The 12,430-nt window shown below is 40.3% G+C and overlaps 1 protein-coding gene across 1 annotated transcript in view; it reads right to left on the bottom strand.

Moving 5' to 3' along the window:
• UTP18 (UTP18 small subunit (SSU) processome component homolog (yeast)) overlaps window positions 1–12,430 on the bottom strand; it is a 57,478-nt gene that overhangs the window by 27,944 nt on the left and 17,104 nt on the right. The window contains exons 8-9 of the mRNA XM_010842856.1: window positions 4,343–4,443; window positions 3,955–4,045 (exon numbers count right to left, since the gene is read on the bottom strand). Coding sequence (XP_010841158.1) covers window positions 3,955–4,045; window positions 4,343–4,443 — 192 coding nt within the window. The remainder of the gene's footprint in view (window positions 1–3,954; window positions 4,046–4,342; window positions 4,444–12,430) is intronic.

Genomic DNA, 12,430 nt, shown 5'->3' with positions numbered 1-12,430 from the left:
ACAGCAAGGAGAGATAAGAAAGCCTTCCTCAGAGATCAATGCAAAGAAATAGAGGAAAACAACAGAATGGGAAAGACTAGAGATCTCTTCTAGAAAATTAGAGATACCAAGGGAACATTCCATGCAAAGATGGGCTCAATAAAGGACAGAAATGGTATGGACCTAACAGAAGCAGAAGATATTAAGAAGAGATGGCAAGAAAAAAAGATCTTCACATCCCAGATAATCATGATGGTGTGATCACTGACCTAGAGCCAGACATCCTGGAATGTGAAGTCAAGTGGGCGTTAGAAAGCATCACTACAAACAAAGCTAGTGGAGGTGATGGAATTCCAGTTGAGCTATTTCAAATCCTGAAAGATGATGCTGTGAAAGTGCTGCACTCAACATGCCAGCAAATTTGGAAAACTCAGCAGTGGCCACACGACTGGAAAAGGTCAGTTTTTATTCCGATCCCAAAGAAAGGCAATGCCAAAGAATGCTCAAACTACTGCACAATTGCACTCATCTCACATGCTGGTAAAGTAATGCTCAAAATTCTCCAAGCCAGGCTTCAGCAATATGTGAACCGTGAACTTCCTGATGTTCAAACTGGTTTTAGAAAAGGCAGAGGAACCAGAGATCAAATTGCCAACATCCGCTGGATCATGGAAAAAGCAAAAGAGTTCCAGAAAAACATCTATTTCTGCTTTATTGACTATGCCAAAGCCTTTGACTGTGTGGATCACAATAAACTGTGGGAAATTCTGAAAGAGATGGGAATACCAGACCACCTGATCTGCCTCTTGAGAAACCTATATGCAGGTCAGGAAGCAACAGTTAGAACTGGACATGGAACAACAGACTGGTTCCAAATAGGAAAAAGAGTACATCAAGGCTGTATATTGTCACCCTGCTTATTTAACTTCTATGCAGAGTACATCATGAGAAATGCTGGACTGGAAAAAACACAAGCTGGAATCAAGATTGCTGGGAGAAATATCAATAACCTCAGATATGCAGATGACACCACCCTTATGGCAGAAAGTGAGGAGGAACTAAAAAGCCTCTTGATGAAAGTGAATGTGGAGAGTGAAAAAGTTGGCTTAAAGCTCAACATTCAGAAAATGAAGATCATGGCATCTGGTGCCATCACTTCATGGGGAATAGATGGGGAAACAGTGGAAACAGTGTCAGACTTTATTTTTGGGGGCTCCAAAATAACTGCAGATGGTGACTGCAGCCATGAAATTAAAAGACGCTTACACCTTGGAAGGAAAGTTACATCCAACCTAGATAGCATATTCAAAAGCAGAGACATTACTTTGCCAACAAAGGTCCATCTATCTAGTCAAGGCTATGGTTTTTCCTGTGGTCATGTATGGATGTGAGAGTTGGGACTGTGAAGAAGGCTGAACGCCAAAGAATTGATGCTTTTGAACTGTGGTGTTGGAGAAGACTCTTGAGAGTCCCTTGAACTGCAAGGAGATCCAACCAGTCCATTCTGAAGGAGATCAGCCCTGGGATTTCTTTGGAAGGAATGATGCTGAAGTTGAAACTCCAGTATTTTGGCCACCTCATGTGAAGAGTTGACTCATTGGAAAAGACTCTGATGCTGGGAGGGATTGGGGGCTGGAGGAGAAGGGGATGACAGAGGATGAGATGGCTGGATGGCATCACTGACTTGATGGACGTGAGTCTGAGTGAATTCTGGGAGTTGGTGATGGACAGGGAGGCTGGGTGTGCTGCAATTCATGGGGTCGCAAAGAGTCGGACACGACTGAGCAACTGAACTGAACTGAAGGAGACAAAAGAACTGTACACAGTAAATTATTAGACAGTGATGAAAGAAATCAAAGATGACATAAACAGATGGAGAGATATTCCATGTTCCTGGGTAGGAAGAGTCAATATTGTTAAAATGACTATACTACCAAAAGCAATTTACGGATTCAGTGTGATCCCTATCAAATTACCAATGACATTTTTCACAGAACTAGAACAAAAATTTTCACAATTCATATGGAAACACAGAAGACCCCAAATAGCTGAAGCAGTCTTAGAGGAAAACACAGGCAGAACACTTGATGAAGTAAATCAAAGCAAGATCCTCTATGACCCACCTCCTAGAATAATGGAAATAAAAACACAAATAAACAAATGGGACCTGATTAAACTTAAAAGCTTTTGCACAGCAAAGGAAACTATAAGCAAGGTGAAGAGACAACCCTCAGAATGGGAGAAAATAGCAGCAAATGAAATGACAAAGGATCAATTTCAAAATATACATGCAGCTCATACAACCCAATACCAGAAAAACAAACAACCCAATCAAAAAGTGGAAAAAAGACCCGAACAGACATTTCTCCAAAGAAGACATACAGATAGCTAACACACACATGAAAAGATGCTCAACATCACTCATTATGAGAGAACTGCAAAGCAAAACTACAATGAGATACCACCTCACACTGGTCAGAATGGCCATCATCAAAGTCTACTAACAATAATGCTGGAGAGGGTGCGGAGAAAAGGGAACGTTCTCGCACTGTTGGCAAGAGTTCTCGCACTGTTCTTGCATACTGTGGGAATGTAAACTGATACAGCCACTACGTAAGATGGTATGGAGATTCCTTTAAAAACTAGGACTAAAACCACCGTACGACCCAGCAATCCCACTCCTAGGCATATACCCTGAGGAAACCAAAACTGAAAAAGACACATGTATCCCACTGTTCACTGCAGCGGATAAAGAAATTGTTACATATACACAATGGAATATTACTCAGCCATTAAAAGGGACACATTTGAGTCAGTTCTAATGAGATGGATGCACCTAGAAAAGAACTTATTATACAGAGTGAAGAAAGTCAGAAAAAGAAAGATATTGTATTCTAATGCACATATACGGAATCTAGAAAAATGGTACTGAAGAATTTATTTACAGGGCAGCAAAGGAGAAACAGACATAGAGAACAGACTTATGGATATGGTGAGAGGGGAGGAGAGGGTGAGATAGATGTATGGAAAAAATAACATGGAAACTTACAGTACCATATTTAAAATAGATAGCCAACAGGAATTTGCGGTAGTGCTCAGGAAACTCAAACAGGGGCTCTGTATCAACCGAGAAGGGTGGGCTGGGGTGGGAGGTTCAAAAGGGAGGGGATATATGTATACCAATGGCTGATTCATGTTGAGGTTTGACAGAAAACAACAAAATTCTGTAAAGCAATTATCCTTCAATAAAAAATAAATTAATAAACAGTATTATAGAAATATCAGGATGAGATCAGAACTGTTTTCAGTCAGTAGTGAAGAAAATTCCAAACAGTATCCAAGTGAAAGGGGGCTAAAGGAAAAGAAATAGTGATTCTAGGTAACTTTTATAAAGAAAAAAAAGGAAGTTTCAGAATGGGGCTTCCCTGGTGGTTCAGTGGTTAACAGCCTGCTGTGCAATGCACGGGACATCAGTTTGATCCCTATGCGGCAGCGCAACTAAACCTGTGCACATCCACTGAGTCCACACACCGCAAGTACTGCAGCCGCTCACCGCAGAGCCCACACTCTGCAGTGAGAGAAGCCACTGCAATGCGAAGCCTGCACGCCACGACTAGAGTAGCACCCAAGCACCACAACTAAAGAAAGCCAGCACCCAGTAACAGAGACCCAGCAGAGCCAAAAATACCTACATAAATATTTTAAAAAGAGGGTGGACCCTAAATGCAATTCTTTAAAAAAAAAAAAATCTCAGGATGAATTATCTTTCAAATGTGAACCTTCTTCCCATCTTGTCTCCAAATAGTACACATTAAGCAGTTAACCTTTCACCATTACTGGTCAGTAAATGAGAAGGCAAACAGCAATGAAAAATGAATTCTAAAATACAATGATTTTCTTACTAACACAGAAGTCTAAAATCAAACTCAGTTTTGATTAAATTTGATATTTAAACACATCTTGTTGTTAACTTACCTGAAGATGCATATACTTTCTTACTATCCGAAGAGAATGTGGATGCTGCAATCCTCCCATTAATTTTCATACTACCAATTAGCTCTTTAGTCTGAAAGAATAAGAAATATTACTTATCAAATTGTTAGGAGTTGTAAAGAAGAATCACAATGTGTAGAATAAAAATGATCTAGTTCTCTTGTTTTGTAGCACCTACTTAACTTTGTTTTTCCCTATACTCCAAAAAAACCACAAAAGTTCTTCCCCTGCTGCCCACAACTTCTCTCCAAGCCCCTGTGTGCTTCCACTTGGGATGCCGATTTAAGGACGCCATGAGTTATGGTTCAAGGCTATTCCTACTTGGACTAATGTCTTATCCTAGAAAAAGCAACAGCTAATAATGGTTCACCTTCATAGACAACAAATGCAAATATCCAGCAACACCATTTATAAGCAGGAAGGACCCATCTGGGGAAACTTCAAAGCTCCTCACTATCTTCTCTTTCAAACCTAAGAAAGGAAATGAATCAATAAGGATTAATAGCTTGCAATTACTGACTGACAATTCAGAGTCTCTTACTTTTTAAGCGCCTCAAATAAAATGTAGGCTCAGACACTGAATAAGTCTGACTCCATGCATCAAGTATAACCCAAATATAAGGTCACTATAAAATGCTTGGCAAACTTTTGTTCTTTCTCTTGGATAACATTTACCATTTTAATTGCAGGCCAGAGACTCAGCTCTCCAAATAGTAAACTTATTGACTAATTTTCTAAATGTAGACAGTAATACTCATAAATAAACTGAAAGAATAAATTATACTTTTTTGTCACAACATTCATCACCAAAAGGAAATATAATGACTGCCATTAGAGACAGCTGAAACACAGTAACATGTAGAAACTAGTTGCCATCCACCTACTAAACATCCCATGACATACGGCAGTCTGTTTCTTAACTTCGTGGATCCAAAAGGAAAAAACAAAACCACATGTCGGTAGTGTATTTAAGAGTTAATTAGCTTCTCAACACTCATGTAGGCAAATCACATGAGCTAAGTATATAGACCAGAGAGTCAATTTACTTATCTATAATGGGACACGTTTCTTTTCCATGCCTGAAAGGCTCATACTATGCAACAGATTCTTTCTGATATTAAACTTAGCTTAAAGAGCCAACATACCCATTAAAACGTTGCCTAACAGAAAGGATACATAATAAGTATAACTGGCTACACTTCCAGTGAAGGGAAGTAAATGGCCAGGGTGACAAGAGAATTTTCACTAGCCATTCATTTGTACCTTTTGGATTTTTGCACCATGTTAATGTATCACTTAGTCAAAAAAGTTATTAAAAAAAATTAATGTGCTAACTTAAAGTATTAACCAGGAAAAAGAAACTAGAAAAATCCAATGAAGAGTTCCTTTTCTCCATAGGAAAATGATGGTTAAAGGTCCCACAGACTATCTTTGGGCTATTAACAGTCTTTGTCTAGCTGGTTTATAATACCACAAAACTGGGCCTCCCACTCTAGTACTCCACCAAAAGTCTACACCCTAATTTCCTTGACTGGAATCAATCCAGATACCTGTTTCCAACTACTAGGGTTACTTCAGCTAGGGATTATCAATCTTCACAATGATTCTAGACTCTAGTCTTACTAAGGGCAATCTTCACCCCAAATTTTGGGCAAACATTATACACTGACTACACAATCAAAAGAGACAGCTCCAAACAGAGGGAAAATACCATAACATGAAGAATCCGGAAAGGGAGATTAGGTGTATCACCCTGTGAGGCTACAGCTGGAAACCCCTCCAGACCCAATCCAAAGGACACAGTACCAGGCAGTGGGAACACAAGAGAGAACACAGTGTTCACCATGGAGCCTAAGCTGGGCGCCGCCACAGTGCTGCAGGACTGCAGACTGCACAGGCATCACAAGGGCAACGGCAAACAATCTTCCCTCATACTGTGCAGGATCCAACACACACCAAGGAGGGCAACAGAAGAGACAAAGCGCCAGAGGACTCTTACAGAGTCCACAGCTCTCGGCCCGTCATGACAGACCTTACTTTTTTGTTCTGAATAAGCCTATTGTTTGGGGGTAACTAAGGAGAGGAGGTTGTCTTCAAGAAGGAAATATCAGACATTCAACAAATAAAGTTGCTTTATCAATTAACTGGAAAAATAAGAAAGATGGCGATATTTTTATCCAAAGCTTATGATAGGGACAGAATGAACAAAATAGGTCATTAAACAGTTAATCCCACTAGGAGATTGTAAGTAAAAAAAATATGGGAGACCCCTGTGAGTTAATGATTACTCCAGAAATTAGGTCCGCTTAACCACAAAACCAAACAGGCTTGCTTAGCAAAACCATGCAACATAAGCACAGGACATGCCCCAAAACAATGGTGGCATGAGACTCATATCCTGCCAGTGAGTTCAGTTAATTTAATGATCCATAGGACATGCTCTCTGCACACAAATAAAACAACTTGTGGACACAGCTTGACCACACAGGGACAAAAAACACTCCCCTGCTCAACCTGGAGGAGGAGCTGATGATGAAAACATGATGTCTACTCAAAAGATAAGGTCTTCTCTCCCTTCCTACTTTTCCTTTGATTTTATAAAACTGTAGCCCACTAAGTTCTTCTGTTCTGTTCAGTCACTCAGTCACGTCTGACTCTTTGTGACCCCATGACTGCAGCATGCCAAGCTTCCCTGTCCATCACCAACTCCCGGAGCTTGCTCAAACTCGTGTCCATTGTGTTGGTGATGCCATCCAACCATCTCATCCTCTGTCATCCCCTTCTCCTCCTGCCCTCAATCTTTCCAGCATCAGGCTCTTTCTTTTCCAGTGAGTCAGTTCTTCGCATCAGGTGGCCAAAGTACTGGAGTTTCAGCTTCAGCATCAGTGCTTCCAATGAGTAAGTTCTTGGAGCATGGCATTTCTCACCCACCTGCTTATATGCCTCACAAGCGTCCTATTCTAATAAATCACTTATCTACCACTTTGCTCTCGCTGAATTGTTCTCTGCACTGAGACATAAAGCACTGTGGTACCAGAGCTCTTCAGAGCCCTCCTGAAATGACATCAATCAGTTTCAGCTGGTGACTGCGGCAGGTCTGTGGTAAAAAAGGAAGGTCTAGGATCAGGTCCTAGCAGGGCCATGGGATGCCATGGGCCAAGAGTTCCAGGGAGGGTGCTCTTTCGATGATAGCCTGTTGCAGTTGGGCCGATCAACCCTGAATGCTTTGGAGCTCTGATTGGGTACCTAAGTACAGGCCAGGGGATTGATGATATAAATGTTTAAAGAGAAGGAACTGGAAGAACAATGGTGATCAGCATGGACTGCCACAGAAAGGTGGCAGGAGTTGTGGAAGGGATCTTTCTGCTGGTGCAGAAGACAAGGGAAATGGTTTATGAAAAGGAAGAATTTCACTCTCTGGTGGCTTTGACAAGGTTCGAGTAGTGGCTGCATAGAAACATAAAAAGAATATAAAGGCTATGCTTGCGCACATCCAACAGCTAGCCTGGGATAAAGCCAGCCACTAAATGATGTTACAGAATTTAATAATCTATACTTTTCTCTCTCGCTCTGAGGTTTTCCTTCTATGCTTTACATGTGTTTCCATTCTATTTCTTCCCTTTTTAACTCCAGAAGACTTTTTACTACATTCACTAGAGCAATTCATTCTTCTCTTCTATCTCAGTTTATCTGGCAAGAAACCACTTTAATTCTGAGACTGTTCTTTTATCCCTGATTAAAACTCAAAAGACTGTTTTTCATAACGCCTCTTACCTTTTGAGATGGCACACAACTCTGTGAATTGTGCTTCTCTCTAAATAAATACCCATCACTTTGTCTCTCCTGAATTCTGTGATGAGACATCAAAAATCTGAACTTCATGAAGTCCTAAAACCAGGTGTGTAATCTCAATTAAAAGAGCTCAGGTTCAAGTTTCAATATGGGTTTTGGCTAGGCTGGAGTCCCAACTACGTGGATTCAAGTTCTAAACTGGGTTATAAGATTTCAGTCCTAAAACTAAGCTGTAAATTAAACAGAGCTATGGGAAATCCAAGACAGCTGCCTGACTCTTCCCAGCTCCCTGACAAACCCCATTTTTTAATTTAATGGGCTAAAGCTTTTCTTGGCTACAAAGCTAATACACTCATCAAAAAAAAGGGGAGGGGGGGATAAAAAAGTGTTTTTCACTTGGGGTATCCTTTTTCTTTATTGGACAAAACATACAAGCCTATAAGATCAGTTAACCAGACTTATCTTATTTTACAAACAAATCTATCTTAATTTGGCTATGTGTGGTAAAAGCGAGGGTAATTTTGGGAAAATTGTATTTTTATAAATATTAAATTTTAGCTCTGCTACTTGAGGCTTAGTCACTCAGTTGTGTCCAACTCTTTGCAACACCATGGACAGAGGAGCCTGGAGGACTGCAGTCCATGGGATTTTCCAGGCAAGAACACTGGAGTGGGTTGCCATGCCCTCCTCCAGATCATCTTCCTAACCCAGGGATCAAACCCAGGTCTCCTGAATTTACCATATGAGCCACCACAGAAGGGGATTCTGCCTCACCAAATTCTGAAAATCATTAGGACAGGGAACATATCTACTGTTTAAAACTTACTTTTTGAAATAGCCTTGGTCATTATTTTATATTATTGTAAAACTTAATTGAGTTACTAAGAAGGTATTCTAAGCTTGTTTCTGAAGCTGATCATTGTAATTTATCTTTGAAAAAAGATCAAATGCTTATAATCTATAACCAAAGGATATACGGTTTAAAAAAATAAACATTTAATGAACTGTGTCCCACCAGATAAAATACCTCTTATTGGGTATTCTTAAGTATACCATGCCTCCTCCCCTCACCACACCCCCCCCCAAAAATTGAAGGGAATCAACTCTTTTGGTGAGTGGGGAGGCAGGGCAGGATTTGAGGTACTTTCCCCCCAATTACTAAAAGTGCCCAACGGAGGATGACTTCCTGAGCCTTAATGTCAGTCTTTCCCTCCTTCCAACCTTTAAAAATGCTGATCCTTTATTTCCAATTTGCAGCCAGACCAGTTCACTGGGGACTTTTTCTGTTCTATTCCTTTGTGGCAAGTTCTCAGACATTAACACCTGGTTGGGGGACTACTGTAGAAGGGATAACATCTAAAGTTGTTAAGTACAAATCTTTATTAAATTATATGGTGGATTTTTTAACATGTGAAGGAAGTTCTTATATAGCTAACTACTGCCTTGGTGAAAGCTACTGTATTCATGAAAATGGCTGCTCCAACAAGGGCTATCTCACAGGCGGGAGCCAAGGCTCCAAGCCTATTATAGACAGAGCCCATGCTAATCAAATGGCAACCCAGTAAGGCCATACAGTGCACCAGGCAGGGAACAACACTGTTCCCTGAGGCAGATTCACAATGCAATCATCAGGTAAATTTTATTGATAGAGATAGATGGGACCATATGATTAACTGTTTAACAAGTGGTATAAAAAAGTTCACAGAGAACCCTGTTATTTAAAAAAAAAAACACGGACAGGATGAAAACACTATAGTTTTTCAAGGGTGATTAATACAAGCTTTTAAAAAGTACACAAATATGGACTACTCTTCCCTCAAGGAACAAGCCCTTTTGGCTATGCACTTCATAGCCCAGTCTGCCCCAGACATCAGGCACAAAATTAAAAAAAAAAAACTGCTGGTCCTCAGACCATCTATGAGTGATTTACTCCAACTGGCTTATCTGGTTTTCAATAACTGGGATATGGCCAAAAACGCTGAAGGCACCCAAAGAGAAAAAGAAAAGGCTCAAATGACTGTGACAGCTCTGTCCACTCAGGGACCACCAAAGAAGAGGCCAGACTTTCTGGGCCAAACTGGACATGGTAGACTACAAAGCCATGGTTACTGGGCACCTAGGCAAAATAAGTGTGCCCTGTGTGGATAGAAGGGACACTAGAAGAAATAGTGATCCACGTGCCCTTGCAAACAGCCAGGGCATTGGCAGAGTGAAGGCCCCAGATGCCCACAACCATAGATGGTTTCACAATCCAAAGACTGACAGGGCCCAAGGCTAGAAGTGGCTCTGCCCAGAGACGGCATATATACAACTAACACTGAGCCTCAGGCGGTCACTGAAATGGCAGGCCACTGGATAGAATTTCTCATAAACACTGCTGCATCTTCTTGCTCTTAACCCAAAGGACTGAAAACCTTATCAACTGTAAGAAATATGTAATGGGAATATCAGGAAACAGACAGGGGCCCACTTTCCTGGGACCCCTTTTCTGTAACATCAAAAACCGGCTGTTTCTACACTGCCTTCTGTTTATGCCTAATTACCCTATTTCTTTAATAAAAGGGACGTATTAACTAAATTAGGAGTCATTCTACCTCTCAAGGGACAAAAAGGAACCCTCATCACCAAACGATATTAACAGAAAAAAAGGAATGGATTAAATCTATAACTGACATAAAAGACTCAACAGACCCTAAAATATAAAACACTGAGACTCTGGGCCTAATTAAAACAAACAGATTGAGGCCTCAAGTGACCCCCTTCTGGATTTGGAAACCACTGGGGAAAAAAATGGTTCAGATCTTTAAAATTATGGTTATAATCTCTTTTAATGACTTTTCTGATGCTTACTGTTGTATTTTTTTAGATTCCTAAACTTTTTTTTAGATTCCTCAATGCTTAACATCCAAGAGAACTAAAAAGATAATGCTAACCAGAGTGACACTGACTTGCAGTTCTCCAAATAGAAAAGGGACAAAATATATTTGTGTAGGATATAAGATTAATATAATATAAACAGAAATCTACATTTAAATTATTAATGACATCATTCAAGATGCTTCTATTCTTATTTTTCCTGCACTTGATAAAATATTCTCAGAGAAATGTTAGTGTCACTGTGACTACTTTTTCTTTTCCCTTCTATTTGTTCTGATTTTTGCTTTATGTATCCATGCTTCTTTGTTATTAGGTGTCTGATGGTTTATGATGTCTATCTTCTTTGTGAATTATACTTTTTATCATTACAAATACTCACCTGTTTCATTTAAAAATAAATTTTAAAAAAGGGACAGTCAGCCAGATGTTCACTCCTTCCCCTGACAGGCCTATGCCCATTCTCAGCTGAAAGTAGCTACTGACTGAAAGAACTTCACCCCTTACCCCCTCTTTTAAGAATAAAAGGGTAAACACCTGGAGGGGGGAAATGATAAGGACAGAATGAAACAACAAGATAGATGATTAAATATTTAATCCTACTAGGGATTAGAAAGAGAAATAGAAAATAGAAATATATGGAAGACCTCTGTAAGTTAATTATTATTCAAGAAAGCAGGTTTGCTTAACCACAAAACCAAATAGGCTTGCTTAGCAACAGAAGCACAGGGTATGCTCCTAAACCATAAACCAATGGGGGCATGAGACACATATCCTGCCCGGTGAGCTAAGTAAGTTAATGATCCCTAGAATATGGGCTCTACACATGTGAAAAACAAATTTGTGGACCTAGCTTGATCACACAGGGACAAGAAAACTCCTATGCCCAATCTGGAGGAGGAGTTGACGATGAAAACATGGCATCTATTCAAGAAAGACAAAGAAGTCTTCTCCCCCTCCTCACTATTCCTTTGATTATGAAAACTGTAGACCACTAAGTTCGCAGAGCACGGCATTTCTCTCCTGGGCGCTTGGGGCCTCACAGGTGTGCCGTTCTAATAGATCACTTCTTATCCACCACTGTGCTCTTGCTGAATTCCTCTCTGCACTGAGACATAAAGGACTATGGTACCAGCGTTCTTCAGAGCCTCCATGAAATGACACCAATCGGTTTCACTTACACCGTGTAATGCCAGTTACGTGTACACAGCATTTTGCTTTTAACTTCACACAAAATATAGTGATAATAAATGCCAATATCAATATTACAACTGTTTTACAAAAGCTGGAGCTTTCAAAATAGAAGCCAGATAAAATTTATAATATGGCCTTGAGCAAAAAAGATATACAACTTAATGATGTCAGATTATAAATGTTGCTACCGCTTAGAGAATGAGTTTTCAGGTCAACTGCTGTGCAACTGATAAGAAAAAGAATGTCCAGGTTAATCAGAATAGAGCCAAATTCCACAGCATGGGAAGTGGTCTGATTGTGATCAGATAGATTATATGCTACTCTTAATGGCGGCAGTAGTTATCAAGGAGCATTCACAAAGTGGCAGGGGCTGAGCTCAGCTCAGTTGTGTCCAACTCTCTGCAACCCCATGGCCTGCAGCATGCCAGGCTTCCCTGTCCATCACCAACTCCCACCCTCCCAAGATTTATAATGTTAAGCCAACCAATCACAAGGCTTTGGTTCCCAAATGGTTCATGAAGGTGGCACTGTGCTTTAGTGGTAACGGGGGTAGGAGAACGCCAAAGAATAGACAAGGCAGAGGAAAGACTAATTTTTA

This window comes from Bison bison, unplaced genomic scaffold, assembly GCF_000754665.1.
Source record: "Bison bison bison isolate TAMUID 2011002044 unplaced genomic scaffold, Bison_UMD1.0 scf7180017864180, whole genome shotgun sequence".
In the NCBI taxonomy this organism is placed as follows: domain Eukaryota; kingdom Metazoa; phylum Chordata; class Mammalia; order Artiodactyla; family Bovidae; genus Bison; species Bison bison.
This window is presented reverse-complemented; position numbering and strand designations above follow the sequence as displayed.